Below are 20,091 nucleotides of genomic sequence, written 5' to 3' on the forward strand. Positions count from 1 at the left end.
GCTGCATCGCTGCATCCCGGATCCTGGCCATCGTCGTCTCCATCGCCGCGTCCATCAGGTAAGTGAAAAAATACGAATATATTATTATTATTTTTTTTTAAATGTAATAACAGGACAAATTTTTCTCCTGTTGTCCAGCGGGAAAGAGGGCTGCCTCTTCCCCGCATGGACTTATATACTTTACTCTCCACCCACCACATATAGATACATTTTTGCCCCATGCCCCTTTCACATAACCCTCCAATCCTTATACATGTAGCCTAAAACTTAATAGCCTAAAACTCCCAAACACCTAGTCATGCGCTTCCTTCATTACGGCTGCGCCTACATTACGCTGGGCTTACTTTCACTGGCTGCATTAGAGATTTCTGGTCCAAGTCGGTTTTTGCTCAAAATCTAGTGGGCAAACTCGTGTCTTTCTATTCGTCTACCACAGCTCGCATCTAAGTTCATGGGCTTTTGTCTCAACCCTTTTCCATCCATGATGGTCTTTGCTCTCGCCCATTTTTTATGTGCTGTTATTATGCAAATGTTTGCAAGCCCTTAGGAAAGTGTAGTGGAAATGTGAAATGACTGTAGGTCAGTATAATACTAGTCTCGTCAAGTCAGTATGTTGCTGGATAAGAAATAACTGTAATGAATCCAGCAGGGAAGAAGAACATAACTTTTCTTTGCCACATTTTACTACAAAATAAAGATGTATCTGCTATGCAACATACTTATTAACCATTAGCACCAGAATTTAGTGCCATTTGCTCCATGGATTCCAGCAGTGGCGTAGCTATAGGGGTTGCAGCGGTCGCACTTGCGACCGGGCGTCAAAGCCAGGGGGGCCCGAGTGCCCGCCAGCACAATCTCAGTAAAACAATGATAACGAGGCTTCTTCACAAGCAGCATGAAGACCGGAGGCCCACGGAACATGACAGAAATCAGCTCCTATCACTCAGCAGATAAGATCCTGCTCACCAGTCAGGAACTAGCACCGAGACATTGCCGGTAGGATCTTCAGCAGGCATCAGTGATTCCCCCGCTCCTTAGAGACTGCAGAGGGCTGTGAATGTCGTTACAGTAAGTGCTCCCCCAATCACGCATGTTTACATGCGTTGACATATTTTTCCTTATTTTGTTGAGTTCTGTGCCGTGATTTTCACAATCGTGGCAATACCGCGCCATTTTTGCTGTGACTTTTGTAATCGCTGTAAAAATGGCGCGGTTTTGAAACGATTACTAAAATTGTGGCAAAACCGTGCCATTTTTACAGCGATTACAAAAATCACTGCAAATATGGTGCGGTATTGCACCACAAAAACTCAATAAAATCCCTAAGCCACTGACAGGCTTAACCTTTGGAGGACTATTAAGGTAAGTTCACACAGGGCGGATACGCTGTATAAAAACACACAGCGTATCCACCCTGGTGAACGCAGGGAATTCTGGCCGAAAAAACACACCAAATTGTGGTGCAGATTTTCGGTCGGAACATCCGCTGCGGAAAACTGCACATTTACAAAAAACAAACAAACACATATTTACCCTCTGACGTTCCACAGGCGGCCTCCTGGGATGACGTTTCCTGTGATTAGCTGCTGCAGTCACATGGGATGAAACGTCATCCTAGGAAGCCTGTCTGGACGAAGAAGCACAGAATTCTGGATAAGTATAAAACTTTTTCTTTTCAAAAGACAAACGTAAAGTATCGTTTGCATTTACATTACGATTGATTTCAATGGTATGTTTTTCGTTTCAGTTTGTCTCAGTTTCCGTTTTTTTTTCACAGAAACAATAGCGTAGTGTGCTGTTCTATTCTTTCCATCTAAAAACCATCTTAAACAAAAAAGAAAATATCATTGAAGTCAACGATACTTTACGTTTGCCTTTACGTTTATGTGTTCCTCTGACAGAACAGATGAACGGAAAGACCAAACGGAAAAGCAAACGTAATGTGAACAGGCCCTTAGCTTCATTGAATTAGAAAGGGCTTAATCCACGGCATAAATCCTAGTTTAACCCCTTAAAGACGCAGCCTTGTTTTGGCCTTAAGGCTCAGAGCCCATTTTTCAAATCTGACATATTTCACTTTATGTGGTAATAACGTCGGAATGCTTAAACCTATCCAAGCGATTCTGAGATTGTTTTCTCATGAGACATTTGGCTTCATGTTAGTGGTAAAATTTGGTCGATATATTCAGTGTATATTTGTGAAAAATTGCAAAATGTAGAGAAAATTTTGAAAAAATAGCATTTTTCTGAATTTAAATGCATCTGCTTGTAAAACAGACGGTTATACCACCCAAAATAGTTACTAGTTCACATTTCCCATATGTCTACTTTAGATTGGCATCGTTTTTTTGAACATTTTTTAATTTTTCTTGGACGTTACAAGGCTTAGAACATAAACAGCAATTTCTCATATTTTTAAGAAAATTTCAAAAGCCTTTTTTTTAAGGTACCTGTTCAGTTCTGAAGTGGCTTTGAGGAGCCTATGTATTAGAAATCCCCATAAAACACCCCATTTTAAAAACTAGACCCCTCAAAGTATTCAAAACAGCATTTAGAAAGTGTTTTAACCCTTTAGGAATTTCACAGGAATTAAAGCAAAGTGGAGGTGAAATTTGAAAATTTCATTTTTCTTGCTGAATTTCAATTTTATTCCATTTTTTTTCTGTAACACAGAAGGTTTTACCAAAGAAACACTACTAAATATGTATTATCCAGATTCTGCAGTGTTTATGAATGTCCCACATGTGCCTCTAGTGCGCTCATGGACTAAAACACAAGCCCTAAAAGCAAAGAAGCACCTAGTGCATTTTGAGGCCTCTTTTTTATTAGAATATATTTTAGGCAGCATGCCAGGTTTGAAAAGGTGTTGAGGTGCCAAAACAGTAGGAATCCCCCAATAGTGACCCCATTTTGGAAACTACACCCCTCAAGGAAATCATGTATGGTTGTTGTTACCATTTTGACTACACAGTTTTTTCACAGCACGTATTTGAATTGGGCTGTGAAATTTAAAAAATGAAATGTTTTCCAACAAGATGTCATTCTTGATAAAATTTCTTATTTTCACAAGAAATACAATACCCCATTTTGTTCCCCAATTTGTCTTGAGTGCGGCAATACCCCATTTGTGGTGAAAAAACTCCTTCTGTGCCCTCCCATGGGCCCAAACGGCAAAGTAGCGCTATGTGTTTGTTGCAGTCCAGATTTTGCTGGATTGGTTTTCGAGTGCCATGTCGCATTTGTAGACCCCCAGAGGTATCAAAGCAATGGAAACCCACCAGAAGTGACCCCATTTTGGAAACTACACCCCTCAAGGAATTAATTTATGATTGTGGTTACCATTTTGACCACACAGTTTTTTCACAGCACGTATTTGGATTGGGCTGTGAAATTAAAAAAATGAATTTTTTTCCAATAACATGTAATTTTGATTAAAATTTCTTACTTTCACAGGGAACAAAATACCCCATTTTGTTGCCCAATTTGTCCTGAGTGCGGAAATACCCCATTTATGGTGATAAACTGCCGTTTGGGCCCATGGGAGGGCTCAGAAGGAAAGGCGCGCTATGTGTTTGTTGGAGTCCAGATTTTGCTGGATTGGTTTTCGGGTGCCATGTCGCATTTGCAAAGCCCCAGAGGTATCAAAGCAATGGAAACCCACCAGAAGTGACCCCATTTCGGAAACTACACCCCTCAAGGAATTGATTTATGGTTGCTGTGACCATTTTGACTGCACAGTTTTTTCACAGCACGTATTTGAATTGGGCTGTGAAATTTAAAAAAAAAAATCATTTTTTCCAGTAAGATGTCATTTTTGAGCAAAGTTTCTTATTTTCACAGGGAACAAAATACCCCTTTTATTGCCCAATTTCTCCTGAGTGCAGCAATACCCCATTTGTGGTGATAAACGGCAGTTTGGGCCCATGGGAGGGCTCAGAAGGAAAGGACCACCATTTGGCCTACTGGAGCTTTTCTGGTGTTATGTCATGTATGCAGAAGCCCCTGAGGTACCAGTACAGTTGAAACCCCCGAGAAGTGACCCCATTTTAAAAACTACACCCTTTAAGGCATTCATCTAGAGGTGTAGTGAGCATTTTGACCCCTCAGGTATTGTGTAAAAGATAATGCGCAGCAGATGGTGCAGTGTGAGATTTGCAATTTTCTATATATCTATGCCATTTCAGTGTCCGATATAGTGTGCCCAGCATGTGCCACCGGAGATATACACCCCATAAACTGTAATGTGGGTTCTCCCAGGTACGGCAATACCCTACATGTGGCTGTTATTAGCTGCCTGGGCACACAGCAGGGCTCAGAAGGGAAAGATGAGGGGGATAAGCTGTGCGGAGTGCATCAGGGTAGATGAAAAATGTAAGGGATCTATTATAAATTTTAAAACACTTTCATACAGAGCCCTGGTTTTTCGGGACACGTGTCACATTGATATATTGTGTCCTCCCTTATCCCCCTCTTATAGCAGACTTTGCACCTCTTTTGACTTTTTTCCTTCTTGCCAGTTTGGGGAACTTCTTCTGGAAAGTGTTGCCCTGGTACGATGCCTGTGGCCTCGCTTCCAGAAGTAATGGGTGCCCCCTTCTTGGTCCCTAAAGATTAGGTTCTTGATAATGATGTGCATGGCCAGCTTATTATACCATGCCACATGGCGCTGTAGGGCTTCAGGACTTGATCTGACAAGTCCAACCCTCCCATATGCCTATTGTAATCCAGGATGCAGTCTGGTTTCAGGGTCTCTGTACTGGTACCTCGTACAGGTACATGGGTACTGGTGTGACATCTCTCTTGTCCTTGTACTTGACACACAATATGTTGCTGCTAGAATGCGCCCTGCTCTCACCCCTTCTGAGTGTTTGCCCAAGCAGAGTCTGAGGGAGGCCTCTCAGATTTCTTCTAGCAAGTGCCGCATGCCGCAGGACTGGAAGTGAGGCAGTTGAAGAGTGGGACGTTGGTATAAAAATTATCCAGGTAGAGGTGGTAACTCTGGTCCAGCAGTGGGTGCACCAAATCACACACAATTTTTGCATTAACTCCCAGTAAGGGGGGGGGGGGCATTCTGGGGGCTGAATACTGGTGTCCTTCCCTTCATATATCCTAAATCTGTAGGTATACCCTGATGCACTCTCACACAGCTTATTCATCTTCACGCCATACCTTGCCCTCTTACTCGGCAGGTACTGGCGGAATTGAAGCCTCCCTTTAAAATCTACCATGGACTCATCAATAGAAATACACTTCTTGGGGTGTATGCTTGGGAAAACCGGGCACTGAAATGGTCTAATAGGGGTCTCCGTTTATACAAACAGTCATAACTGGGGTCATCTCGGGGTGGGCACGGCTCATTATCAGTATAATGTAAGAAGCAAAGTATTGTCTAATTTATTTATTTTTTTAGGTTCCAGTTCAGTTCTGAAGTTGCTTTGATGGACCTATAAATTAGAAACCCCTATGAAACACCCCATTTTAGAAACTAGACCCCTCAAAGTATTTACAACAGCATCTAGAAGTTTATGAACACTTTAGGTGTTTCACAGGAATTTAGAGCAAAGTAGAGGTGAAATTTAACATTTTTTTTGTCAGAAAATCCTTTTTTTACAATTTTTTTTTATAACACAAAAGGTTTTATCAGAGAAACGCAACTCAATACTAATTGCCCAGATTCTGTAGTTTTGAGAAATATCCCACATGTGGCCCTAGTGCGCTACTGGACTGAAACATCGGCCTCCAAAGCAAAGGAGCACCTAGTGGATTATGAGACCTCCTTTTTATTAGGCACCATGTCCGGTTTGAAGAGGTCTTGTGGTGCCAAAACAGTGGAATCTCCCCAAAAGTGACCCCATTTTGGAAACTAGACCCCTTGAGGAATTCATTGTACTTTTCATGGGGTGCATGCAGCTTTTTGATCCGTTTTTATTCTATTTTTAAGTGGCGTGGTGACTAAAAAACAGCAATTCTACTATTGTTTTTTTATTCTATTTTTTTTACAGCGTTCACCGTGCGCTATAAATGACACATTGACTTTATTCTGCGGGGCGATACGATTACGGCGATACCAGATGTTTATAGTTTTTTTTATGCCTTATGGCGTTTGCACAATAAAATACATTTTGTAAAAAATCATTCACTCTTTGTGTTCCCTTATTCTAAGAGCCAGAACTTTTTTATTTTTCCATCAATAAAGCCGTGCGAGGACTTATTTTTTGCGTAACGAACTGTAGTTTCGATCAGGACCATTTTTCGGTACATGCAACTTTTTGATCTCATTTTATTCAATTTTTTGGGAGGTGAAGTGACCAAACAATTGTGATTGTGGTTCGGTTTATTATTATTTTCTCTTACGGCGTTCACTGTGCGGGATAAATAACAAAATCATTTTGTAGTTCAGGCCGTTACGGACGCGGCGATACCAATTATGTATAGTTTATTTGTTTGTTTATATATTTTTATTAATAATAAAGGACTGATAAGGGAAAAAGGCGGATTTTTACTTTGATCACTTTTAAAACTTTTATTTTCTTATTTTTACACATCTTTTTTTTACTTTTTTTCTACTTTATTACTTTGTCCCACTAGGGGACTTGAGGGCAGGAGGCCCTGATCGCTATTCTAATACACTGCACTACATGCGTAGTGCAGTGTATTAGAGCTGTCAGCTACTCACTGACAGCAAGCATAGTGGGTCCTGACTTCGTCAGGACCCACTAGGCTTCCGTCGATAGCATAGCCGGACGCCATTGTTTGGTGTCTGGTTGCCATAGTTACAATCGCCGGCCGCTATCGTGTAGCAGGCTGGCGATTGTAGCTTAACCCCAAAAAAGCCGTGATCGCTATTGAACACGGCTTTTCAGGTGTTAATCAGCGGGGACACAGCGATCGGTCCCCGCTGTAGGAGCTGCGGCAGCTGCTGTACGAGACAGCAGCTGTCACAGCTCCTGTATGTGTCGGGAGGACGGCCGAAATGGCCGTTACTCCAGTGACGTACTATTCCGTCATGGAGCGCGAACGGGGCGGTTTCCATGACGGAATAGTACGTCACTGAGCATTAAGGGGTTAAGATGCAGGATATAGAAAGAGAGGCAGCACTCCACAGGTCAAAAATAGAATAAATGTATTCACCCATCAGTGAAAAAGGTACAACGTTTCAGCTGCTCAATGCAGCCTTTATCAAGCAATATAAAACAGACAATTCAGTGCTTTTATACAACCCACAATGGGAGGAGCCATAATCAGATATAAACATCTTAATAAAAGATTTAAAGATATTATAAGTGTATAATCAATCGACCATACAAAATCCATCGTGACAGTGTCAACATTTGTAAAAATACATTTTTGTGAACATGTAGACAACAACGTTCTACTTGGAAAAAGTGACATAATGAAAGTGAAGTTTCAGGTGGAAGGAGGTAATTTTTCAGGTTTTGTTTATAACAAAATGGATTTGAATTACTTCCCCAAGCCGAGGAATATATTTGCGCTGAGGGTTTTTTATTTTTGTGGATCTAGATATTGATCAGTATTTATTACATCTAATTATTACAGATTTGGCCTCTCGCTATTACATATCTGTTGAAATAGGTCTATTTTCTCCTCTCAGGATTATCAGAATCCTTTATTATCTCAACTTTATGGCATGGGTTGCTCATAGCCATATTTTGCTGGGACTTTAGACCTGTTGTGGGTGAAATAGGTCGGGTCAATTAAATCCATTGGATATCATAAACTCACATTGAGGTCTTCTCTTTTTTTAGGTGCTTTTCTTACTCTTTCCTCCTTCCTCTCCGGCACTCATGAACGCATGCGCAGTAGGGTTTCGTTCAGTTGCTAGACGCTGTCACAGCGTGGGGTGTGGACCCACTGGGCCGTACTGCGAAGCGTGGTAGCAGCTGACCAACAAGGTACAAAACAATGTCTATAGTTTAGAACGGCTACCTGAGGCAATGTAGACAGTAGCGGAAGCGCGACTTGACTTTCACAGCAGGTGGCAGCGTGGATGCAGCGGAAGACACGACTTGACTTTCACAGAAGGTGGCACCGTGGATGCAGCGGAAGACATGACTTGACTTTTTCAGTAGATACGATAGCACGGGATACAGGGCACAGGCAGCAGGAACGGGTAACACTGGGAACTGGAAAACACTGGGAGATCATTTGCAAGACAAACTTAGGTATACAACAACGCTCAGACGAGGAACAAGTGGGTAGAGCCCCTTTTTATAGTCCAGCAGCCATTTGGGCTAATTATTGGTGACAGCTGGACGCGTACTGGCCCTTTAAGCCCTGCGGGAAACAGTCCGAGGACCCGGAAGTGAGTGCCGGCATCTCCCTGGAGGGAGCTGACGCAGAGAAGACAGATGCCCATGGCCGGGACCGTCAGAGGGTAAGTCTGAACGACGGCCCCCGGCCATAGATGTTACAGTATCCCCCCTCTTACGCTCCCTGCTCTTGGGACCAGAGCGGGACAGAAATTTATTCACGAGGACAGGAGCATCGATGTTCTCCTCTGGCTCCCAAGAGCTCTCCTCTGGACCAAATCCCCTCTAATCCACCAAATAAAACGTCCTTCCTCCCACTTTCTTGGTGGCCAGGAACTCCCTCACTTCGAAAGTTCCAGATGAACCGCCAGTAGCCACTGCGGAATTAGGAGTCCTGAAGTAGCGGTTAAGGACGATGGGTTTCAGCAAGGAGACAGGGAAAGAGTTAGGAATCTTGAGGGTAGGAGGCAGTCTAATCTTGTATGACACAGGATTCATCTGTAGCAGAATCTCGAAGGGTCCAAGGTACCTGGGAGCAAACTTGCAAGACGGGACCCTCAGCCGGATATTCCGGGAAGACAGCCGGAATTTTGTACCTGGAAGAAACTGAGGAGGCTCTCGTCTTCTAGTGTCTGCCCTTCTTTTCATGCGGTCCACCGCCAGCAGAATAGAAGATCGTGTCTGCTGCCATATCTGCAGAAAGTCCCTGAAGGTAGAGTCGGCTGCAGGCACCTGGGACCTAGTAGAGCCAGGCAGGGGTGTTCGAGGATGTTGGCCATAAACTATGAAGAATGGACTGGAGGTGGTGGTGGTTAACCCTTTCGACTTGTCCATTGGACTGAGGATGATAAGCTGAGGAGAAGTCCAACTTTACACCGAGTAGGCCGCAGAGTGCTCTCCAGAACTTTGAGGTGAACTTTGCCCCTCGATCTGAGACAATATGCAGAGGCAAGCCGTGCAGACGGAAGATGTGTTTTATGAAGAGATCAGCCACTCGAGCAGCAGAAGGCAGGCCAGTCAGGGGAACAAAATGAGCCATTTTAGAAAAATCATCCACCACCACCCAGATCACACTGCATCCCGCAGAGAGAGGCAGATCTGTGACAAAGTCCATAGCAATATGCCGCCAGGGGGCATCGGGCACAGGCAGTGGTTGGAGCAGATCGGCTGGTCTGGAGTGGGCAACTTTGTTTGCTGCATGCACCGTACAGGAGGAGACAAAGTCCATGATGTCTTTGGGCAGCGTCGGCCACCAGAACTGACGGGCAATTAGGTCTCGGGTCTTACGGGCACCCGCGTGACCTGCCAGCTTGGAACTGTGACCCCAGCAAAGGATTCTTCCTCGGTCAGCCAGACGTACAAAAGTTCTTCCCGGAGGAATGTCTCTAACCTGCAGAGGGTTAACAGAGTAGATGCAGGAAGGATCGATAATATTCTGTGGGGACTCCACAGTGTCCTCTGTCTCAAATGACCTAGACAAGGCATCGGCCCTCACATTGTTGTCGGTAGTGGAGTTCGAACCGGAACTGTTCAAAAAACAATGACCACCTGGCTTGACGAGGGTTCAGCCGTTGAGACGTCTGTAGGTAGGTCAGGTTCTTGTGGTCCGTGAAGACCAGGATAGGATGAGCTGCGCCTTCCAGTAGGTGTCTCCACTCCTGCAGGGCCAGCTTGAGGGCCAGTAACTCCCGATCCCCAATTGAGTAGTTGCTCTCTTCGGGAGAAAACAGCTTGGAGTAGTAACCACATACCACCGTCTTGCCTTTCGAACCTCTCTGGAACAGAAGTGCACCAGCACCAACAGAGGAGGCGTCCACCTCTAACGAAAACTATAGGGATACATTAGGATGATGAAGAATAGAGGCTGACGTGAAGGCCTTTTTTAAGGTTTTAAATGTGACTTCCGCCTCTGGTGTCCATACTTTGGCATTCATACCATTATTAGTGAGGGTAGAGATGGGGGCTGTCAAAGAAGAGAAGTTGGGAATGAATAGTCTGTAGAAGTTGGCGAATCTCAGGAAGCATTATATGGCCCTTAGGCCTTGGGGACGTGGCCACTCCAGGACAGCCTTGACCTTCTCAGGGTCCATTTTGATAGCCTGATCAGAGATGATATAGCCCAGGAAGATTAGAGACTTCTCATGGAACACGCACTTCTCCAACTTGGCGTAAAGATGATTCTCCCTTAATCGAAGCAACACCTGGAGGACATTACCCTGATGAGTCACAAGATCTGGGGAAAAAAACAAAATATTATCGAGATACACCATAACACAGACATAGAGGAGATCACGAAAAATGTCATTGACAAATTCTTGAAACACTGCGGGGGCGTTACACAGGCCGAAGGGCATGACTAAATATTCGTAGTGTCCATCACGTGTGTTAAATGCAGTCTTCCACTTGTCACCCTGACGGATCCGGATTAGAATGTGAGCCCCCCGCAGGTCTAGCTCGGAATTTTTTTTCGCCCCCCCCCCCCCGTATTCGATCATAAAGTACCATGATCTGGTTGAGATCTCGGTAGTCAATGCAGGGTCGGAGGGATCCATCCTTTTTTTTTTTACAAAGAAAAACCCCGGCTCCGGCCGGGGATGAAGACTTTCGTATGAAGCCCCTCTCCAGATTCTCCTTAATGTAGGCTTGCATAGACTGGGTCTCTGGCAAGGAGAGAGGGTATACTCTACCACGAGGAGGGGACGAATCAGGAACCAAGTCGATAGGACATTCGTATGCTCGATGTGGTGGCAATGTCTCTGCTTCCTTCTTGTTGAAGACATCAGTGAACTGAGAGTAACAATGAGGCAACCCTGCCAATGACTGATGCGGAGAAGACTGGGACGGATGGACATGCACCAGACAGTGGTCGAAACACTTGGGACCCCACTGGAGAACCTCTCCGGAGTTCCAATCCAGGACTGGGGCATGTAGACGGAGCCAAGGCAAACCCAGCAGCACAGGGTTGACGGCCTTGAACAGGACATACAGGGAGATGAGCTCAGAATGAAGAGCACCCACTTGAAGTCTTAATGGCTTGGTCACAGACAACACTGGGTCAGGCAAAGGCAGTCCATCTACTGAGGCAACAATCAATGGTCTCTCCAGCAAAACAGTGGGCAATTGAAGAAGATCCACAAGGTCTTGGCAGATGAAATTGGCTGCTGAGCCAGAGTCCAGGTAGGCAGAGACTGGATGAGGTCTCTCGCCAGCGACGATGGTCACAGGAATGAACAGTTTGGAGGAGAGTTCTCTATTAAATGCGGAATCGCCCAGGGTTGACTCTCCAACCAATCCCAGGCGTTGGGGTTTCTGGGAACACAGACGCACGACATGGCCAGCGACGCCGCAATACAGACAGAGTCCAGAGGTGCGCCTGCGCTGTTTTTCTTGAACGGACAGTTTAAGCCCATCCACCTGCATCAGAATCTCGGGTGAAGAAGTAGAAGAAGGCAAGACGGGTTGCTGGAAGTTGGGCGCTAGTCTAAGAAAGCCGTCTCTCCTTTAGAATCTCTTGAGATCTCTCCCTGAGCCTTATGCCCACTCGGGTAGCCAGTAGAATCAGGTTGTCCAAGGCAGCTGGGAGATCTCGAGCAGTCAGTTTGTTCCTGATCTCGGGGGATAGGCCATGCCAGAAGGATGCTACCAAGACCGCATTGTTCCAGGACAATTCTCCTGCCAGACTCCGGAATTGGATGGTGTATTTGCCCACCAAGGCGTCCTCCTGGCGCAGGTTAAAGATAGCCGTGGCTGCCGACAAGGCCCGTCCAGGCTCCTCAAATATGGAATGGAACAATCGCACGAACCCCTGGAAGTCTCGTGTCTCGGGTCCCTGTTGTTCCCAGATTGGATTCGCCCATGCCAGGACCTTGCCGGCAAGTAGAGACATAATGAAGGCGATCCTGGCTCTGTCCGAAGGGAATTCTCGGGCGTGCAGAGTGAAGTGGATATGGCATTGATTCAGAAACCCCCTACACAAACTTGCGTCTCCATGGAACCGAGGTGGCAATGGCAGTGAGAACCAAGGGTCCGAACTGGGTTTGCCAGGAGGTGTAGCAGGAGGGTCGATCGGAGGAGCTTGAATAGGAGTAGTGGAGGAAAAAGCTAGCGCCCCTAGCTGCTGTGCCATGGAGTCTACTGCCACAAGGAGTTGATCCTGTTGTGCTTGCAGTTCCTGCAGGTCCGCCTGCATGGCTTGGGAGTATGACAGGCCATTGACTTGGCCAGCGGGGTTCATTGCCTGAGTGTACTATCACGGCGCAGGGTGTGGACCCACTGGGCTGTACCGCGTAGCGGGGTAGCAGCTGGCCAACAAGGTACAAAACAATGTCTATAGTTCAGAACGGGTACCTGAGGCAATGTAGACAGTAGCGGAAGCACGACTTGACTTTCACAGCAGGTGGCACCGTGGATGAAGCGGAAGACACGACTTGACTTTTTCAGTAGATACGATAGCACGGGATACAGGGTACAGGCAGCAGGAACAGGTAACACTGGGAACTGGAAAACACTGGGAGACCATTTGCAAGACAAATTTAGGTATACAACAACGCTCAGGCGAGGAACAAGTGGGCAGAGCCCCTTTTTATAGTCCAGCAGTTATTTGGGCTAATTATTGGTTGGTGACAGCTGGACGTGTACTGGCCCTTTAAGGCCGTGCACGCGCCCTGCGGGAAACAGTCCGAAGACCCAGAAGTGAGTGCCGGCGTCTCCACGGAGGGAACTGATGCCGAGAAGACAGATGTCCATGGCCGGGACTGTCAGAGGGTAAGTCTGAACGACAGCCCCCGGCCATATACGATACAGACGCTAACATAGAGCTGCTTGACAGCCGTTCACGTGATATTTACATCACATGACTTAGTGCTAGGCATGTGCAGTTGTGTTATATGGATGCCGCGGAAGGAGTAGTATGACGCATTACACCCGCTGCTATGTTCCTTCGTTTTGGGTGAGTGCCAGCGTTTATATACTAATACACTAATATATACCTATATGTATTACCTCCTTCCACCTGAAACTTCACAGCTGTTGCATTTATAATCCAAATTAAGGTAATGCGCGGTTACTTTCATTATGTCACTTTTTCCAAGTAGAACATTGTTGTTTATATGTTCACAAAAATTTATTTTTACAAATGTTATGACACTGTCACGATGGATTTTGTATGGTCGATTGATTATACACCTTTAATATCTTTAATTAAGATGTTTATATCTGATTCTGGCTTCTCCCATTGTGGGTTGTATAAAAGCACTAAATTGTCTGTTTTATATTGCTTGACAAAGGCTGCATTGAGCGGCTGAAACGTTGTACCTTTTTCACTGATGGGTGAATAAATATATTCTATTTTTGACCTGTGGAGTGCTGCCTCTCTTTCTATATCTTGTCTACTAGTGGGTATTTACACGTCGGATCCCTGGAGGCTTGCACCCAGATACCCTGGAGGTTTTGGTTCTTTTGTGCTGCCCACATCTCTCTTTGGATATAGCTAGTTTAAGATGTAGATTTCTACCACAACTTTTCTAAAAAAAAGTCCAAGGAGTATTTTGCTAATGGCAAATCCGTGCTACGTGAACATGGTCTGCGGCCATGTTTATATGTTCAAAACCCCAAGTATACTGTAAGTAATATAGAAATCCAAAATGGAAATCAGGGCAGGCTGCAGATTTTTAAATCCACAACATGCCTTTTATATTGCAGAATTGCTGCAGAGTTTCACAGCAGATTTCACCCTTTGCATTGCACTTGCCATAAATCTGTGGCAAAGTTTGCGCGTGACACATATATGGCAGGATTTGTTGCGGATTAACAACATACAGCAAAATTCGCTGCCCATGATCCCCTGCACTATGTCGGTCAACAGTTACTGTAGTAACTGGGACCTATGTAGTTTCCCATAGGTGAAACTTCAGGAACCACTGTTACTACAGTAACTCCTCCATGTGATTACCGTCCTCGCTCCTAAATCGGGTCCTCTTTGGCTCCAAGCACAGTGCTGGGTCCTGACGCCGTTCAGTGTTAGTAAATTGTATACTTGGCGCATAGAACGTCCTAAAGCTGAACGGTGTCAGAACCCGGTGCTGTGCTGGAGCTGAAGAGGACCCGACAGGAGCGAGGAGGTTAAAGAGGCTCTGTCACCACATTATATGTGGCCTATCTTGTACATGATGTGATCGGCGCTGTAATGTAGATTACAGCAGTGTTTTTTATTCAGAAAAACTTTCATTTTTGACAGCGTTATGACCTATTTTAGCTTTATGCTAATGAGTTTCTCAATGGACAACTGGGCGTGTTTTACTATATGACCAAGTGGGCGTTGTACAGAGGAGTGTATGACGCTGACCAATCAGTGACCAATCAGCGTCATACACTTCTCTCCATTCATTTACACTGCAGATCGCGATATAGCTATATCGCTATGTGCAGTCACATAAACACACTATAACGCTACTCATGTGTCATGACAATGAATATACATTACCTCCAGCCAGGACGTGATGTGTATTCATTCTCCTGACCACTTCTGTAGCGTCTCTGTGAGTTACAGCATAGCAAGCGTAGTCTCGCGAGATTACGCTGTAAGCTGTCATTCACAGCGAGATCTCGCTGTGCTGTGCTGTAACTCACAGAGACGCTACAGAAATGGTCAGGAGAATGAATACACATCACGTCCTGGCTGGACGTAATGTATATTCATTGTCATGACACATGAGTAGCGTTATAGTGCGTTTATGTGACTGCACATAGCGATATAGCTATATTGCGATCTGCAGTGTAAATGAATGGAGAGAAGTGTATGACGCTGATTGGTCAGGGTCATACACTCCTCTGTACAATGCCCACTTGGTCATTTAGTAAAACACGCCCAGTTGTCCATAGAGAAACTCATTAGCATAAAGCTAATATAGGTCATAACTCTGTCAAAAATGATCGTTTTTCTAAATAAAAAACACTGCTGTAATCTACATTACAGCGCCAATCACATCATGTACAATATACACTACCGTTCAAAAGTTTGGGGTCACCCAGACAATTTTGTGTTTTCCATGAAAACTCACACTTATATTTATCAAATGAGTTGCAAAATGACTATAAAATATAGTCAAGACATTGACAAGGTTAGAAATAATGATTTTTATTTCAAATAATAATTTTCTCCTTCAAACTTTGCTTTCGTCAAAGAATGCTCCATTTGCAGCAATTACAGCATTGCAGACCTTTTGCATTCTAGCTGTTAATTTGCTGAGGTAATCGGGAGAAATTTCACCCCATGCTTCCAGAAGGCCCTCCCACAAGTTGGATTGGCTTGATGGGCACTTCTTGCGTATCATACGATCAAGCTGCTCCTACAACAGCTCTATGGGGTTGAGATCTGGTGACTGCGCTGGCCACTCCATTACAGATAGAATACCAGCTGCCTGCTTCTTCCCTAAATAGTTCTTGCATAATTTGGAGGTGTGCTTTGGGTCATTGTCCTGTTGTAGGATGAAATTGACTCCAATCAAGCACTGTCCACAGGGTATGGCATGGCGTTGCAAAATGGAGTGATAGCCATCCTTATTCAAAATCCCTTTTACCTTGTACAAATCTCCCACTTTACCAGCACCAAAGCAACCCCAGACCATCACATTACGTCCACCATGCTTGACAGATGGCGTCAGGCACTCTTCCAGCATCTTTTCAGTTGTTCTGCGTCTCACAAATGTTATTCTGTGTGATCCAAACACCTGAAACTTCGATTCGTCTGTCCATAACACTTTTTTTCCAATCTTGCTCTGTCCAATGTCTGTGTGCCTTTGCCCATATTAATCTTTTCCTTTTATTAGCCAGTCTCAGATATGGCTTTTTCTTTGCCACTCTGCCCTGAAGGCCAGCATCCAGGAGTCGCCTCTTCACTGTAGACGTTGACACTAGCGTTTTGCTGGTACTATTTAATGAAGCTGCCAGTTGAGGATCTGTGAGGCGTCTATTTCTCAAACTAGAGACTCTAATGTACTTGTCTTGTTGCTCAGTTGTGCAGCGGGGCCTCCCACTTCTCTTTCTACTCTGGTTAGAGCCTGTTTGTGCTGTCCTCTGAAGGGAGTAGTACACACCGTTGTAGGAAATCTTCAGTTTCTTGGCAATTTCTCGCATGGAATAGCCTTCATTTCTAAGAAAAAGAATAGACTGTCGACTTTCACATGAAAGCTCTCTTTTTCTAGCCATTTTGAGAGTTTAATCGAACCCACAAAGGTAATGCTCCAGAATCTCAACTAGCTCAAAGGAAGGTCAGTTTTATAGCTCCTCTAAACAGCAAAACTGTTTACAGCAGTGCTAACATAATTGCACAAGGGTTTTCAAGTGTTTTCTAATCATCCATTAGCCTTCTAACACAGTTAGCAAACACAATGTACCATTAGAACACTGGAGTGATGGTTGCTGGAAATGGGCCTCTATACACCTATGTAGATATTGCATTAAAAACCAGACGTTTGCAGCTAGAATAGTCATTTAGCACATTAACAATGTATAGAGTGTATTTCTGATTAATTTAATGTTATCTTCATTGAAAAAAACTGTGCTTTTCTTGCAAAAATAAGGAAATTTCTAAGTGACCCTAAACTTTTGAACGGTAGTGTAGGCCACTTATAATGTTGTGACAGAGCCTCTTTAAGTATATGGATACTGTCTGCTCAACCACTATATCTAAGCCTCTTGTGTAATACTGTCTACTGAGCCACTGTTTCTTAGCCTCCCGTGGGGTACTGTCTGCAGTATCTTAGGCTCTCGTATAACACTGTCTACTGAGACACTGTATCTATGCCTCTCATGGGATACTGTCTACTGAGCTACTGTATCTAAGCCTCTCATAGTATAATGTCTGCTGAGCCGCTGTATCTAAGCCTCTCGTGTAATACTGTCTGCTGAGCCGCTGTATTTAATCCTATCATGTGTGATACTGTCTGCTAAACCGCTGTATCTCAGTCACTCGTGTGATACTGTACGTTGAGCTGCTGTATCTAATCCTATCATGTTTGATACTGCCTACTAAACCGCTGTACCTAATCCTATCCTGTGGCGCAGCTGTGTTTTTTTTGGGGGAGTAAAACACATGTCTTGGGGCTTGTGCCCCTGATCTCTTAAAGCCCTAGCATTGTCTCTAGCTGCAAGTGCTGCATCGATTGGTCACTTTAGAGACTCAGATATATAGCTTAAGATAACTGGTGGGCCTTTGCCATCAGCCATGAAAAGAAGATGTGCGGCGGCTGGGCGGGCCCCAAGCTAAATTTTTGCACTGGGGCCCATAAGCCTTTAACTATGCCCCTGGTTGGCAGATTGTAAAAATGGAGTTAAAAAAGGGACCATAGTTACTGCTTGGTCAGGATTTAGTCACATTTATGAAATTAAACTTTCAGAAAGTTTTAAAAAAAAGTTGAAAGTCTACTCCACACAGAAAAAGTGGCATCATTTTCATCAGTGTAAAAATATGAAATGCGTCTCATTCTGCCAATCAGTACCCTACTCTGTATTGATGAGGAGCAGCAACTCCGAAACAGTGCTGTCTACAGATCGGTGTCTCTGGTTTGGCTATTAACCGGAGTCGTGTTTCAAGTCTCTATGAAGAGACAGAAATTTACTTGCAGGGTGGTCACCTATACGTGGCACTGGAAAGACAGTTTTCTTCTTTCTGGTGGAGAGTGTTACAATTAGCAGCAGGGGTGCTGCTAATCAATGATTTCTGTTATGTCTGTGTTTGGGCGTTGCTATGCAATGTCTTTGGTCTGAGTCTGAATTTGGTCATCATTTAGCTTTGCCTGGCTAATTAGGGCGACTTTTCTTCTGCCTATATATACTTCAGGCCTGGATTACTCAGGTGCTGGTTATACTGTTTCTGGCATGTGCTAAACTCTTTCCAGATTCTAGTTGGTGACTTTGTCCTTGTCTATGTGTTTGTTTGTACTGGGAGACCTGTTGGTCCTCTGAGAGATCTAATTTTTGCATAGTGGTTTTATATGTATTCTGGGATCAGTAGTTTGACTGGTTTGTTTGCCTTTCCTGTGCAGTTGGTCTGCTTCCAAAATGTTCTCTTACCCTGCTGTTTGATAGTATTCAGATAGGGTCAGTGAGTGCTGTTAATTCTTGTCCACTGTCTATTCATCTGTTAACTGCTTGTCTCCATCTTCCTCTACATTCGGTGTTCGGTTCTGCTCATCCAGTGGTGAGTACCTTTTGTTTTCTGTAAGTTTTGATGTGTGCTTCACCAATGTGATAGCGATTGTCTGGTGTTACGGTCCTGAGCACCACCAGCAGCGTAGTAAGGAATTTCTTGCAAAAAGTAAATGATTTTTTGTTCTGAAAAATTTATCAAATAACCAACATGTCGTACTCAATTTGTTACAACAAATATCAGTAAACTAGTCTAGTTTTAATAGCTATGTAACTGGACTAACTTCATTAGCTTTTATGGTGCCCAAAAGAAAAACTTTAATAGCAAAATCAGCTTTTATACATCTGACATTGCATAAATTGTAGGCAGTCATGGTTGGATACACATACAAATTGAAAAGGGGAAAATAAAATAAATTTCAGAATTAAGGAAGAAATTCCACCCTTCAAGTTCAAATGTTCTTTAAGTATAGTTTGACTTTTGCCGTTGCACCCAATACATCTTTATTTCTTAGACTGTACACCACTGGATTTAACATTGGAACCACAGCCACATATATAACTGAGAGCAGTTTATCATTTTCTCGTGAATGGGCTGTCTCTGGTTTCATGTATAAGAAGATAATTGGTCCATAGAATAATATTACAGTCGTAAGGTGGGAAGTACAGCTGGAGAAAGCTTTACGACGGCCATTGGAGGATTTGATCCTCAAAATAGTGGAAATTATGTAAACGTAGGATATTGCAATGAGTGAAAAGGGTAGGCATCCAATAAATATACTTTCTACAGTCGTCAAAATATCTCGGTTTGTGGAGTCGCTGGCAGAGAGCATGTTCACCGTCTTCAGGTCGCAGAAAAAATGGTCAATTTCATTGGAATAGCAGAAAGATAGTGAAGACGTAATCAATGAATGCAACAAAGAGTTAAAGACACCAATGAACCAAGAAGAAGCAGACATTGAAATTCTCACCTTTTTTCTCATGACCATTAAATACTGCAAGGGCTTACAAATTGCTACATAGCGGTCATAAGCCATACACGTCAGGATGAATATGTCAGCCTGTCCACATAGTAATAGGAAATACAGCTGAGTTATGCAGCCTTGAAATGAGATTGTGTGATCCCCGGTTGCTGTGATGGACAGTAGCTTTGGGAGAGTAACGGACACATAGGCGATATCTGCAGTGGAGAGATTACATAGGAAGAAATACATAGGAGTGTGCAGCTGGGTCACAAAACATATGAGCACAATAATGATGACATTTCCAATGACTGTGAACAAATAGATAAGTAACACTGCAAGAAACAGCACAATTTCTCCAGTTGCAGAGGTGAAAAAACCTAAAATCTTGAATTCCTTCAGTGTACTGTTTGTGCAGTTATTCATCTTGACCTCCTGTGGAGAGAAGTATACTTATGGTTATTGAAACGAAAAATGTCCTACTTAAAGGGAATGTGTCATAAAATGACCTATTGTTGAACCAATTTTTATGTTAAACATGTTCTTAATGAGTTTTTGGTGTTTTGTTTTTTTAATTTCCATGTCATTATCTAATAAAAATAATCCTACAATTTTGCAGTTTTCACTCTGGCCACTGAGAATCAAATTAGACTGACCCGTCCTGTTCTGTAGAGATCACTTCTCAGCAGTCATCTCATTATCACCACAGGCAG

General features: G+C 43.9%; 1 protein-coding gene across 1 annotated transcript; it reads right to left on the reverse strand.

The window, feature by feature from the left end:
• Positions 1-18,868: 18,868 nt before the first annotated feature.
• On the reverse strand, positions 18,869-19,804 carry LOC142748316 (olfactory receptor 1E16-like). The gene has a single exon (XM_075855408.1). It carries the CDS (start codon positions 19,802-19,804, stop codon positions 18,869-18,871), a length of 936 nt encoding a protein of 311 aa, XP_075711523.1.
• Between the last annotated feature and the right edge of the window lie 287 nt (positions 19,805-20,091).

This window comes from Rhinoderma darwinii, chromosome 3 (assembly GCF_050947455.1).
Source record: "Rhinoderma darwinii isolate aRhiDar2 chromosome 3, aRhiDar2.hap1, whole genome shotgun sequence".
In the NCBI taxonomy this organism is placed as follows: domain Eukaryota; kingdom Metazoa; phylum Chordata; class Amphibia; order Anura; family Rhinodermatidae; genus Rhinoderma; species Rhinoderma darwinii.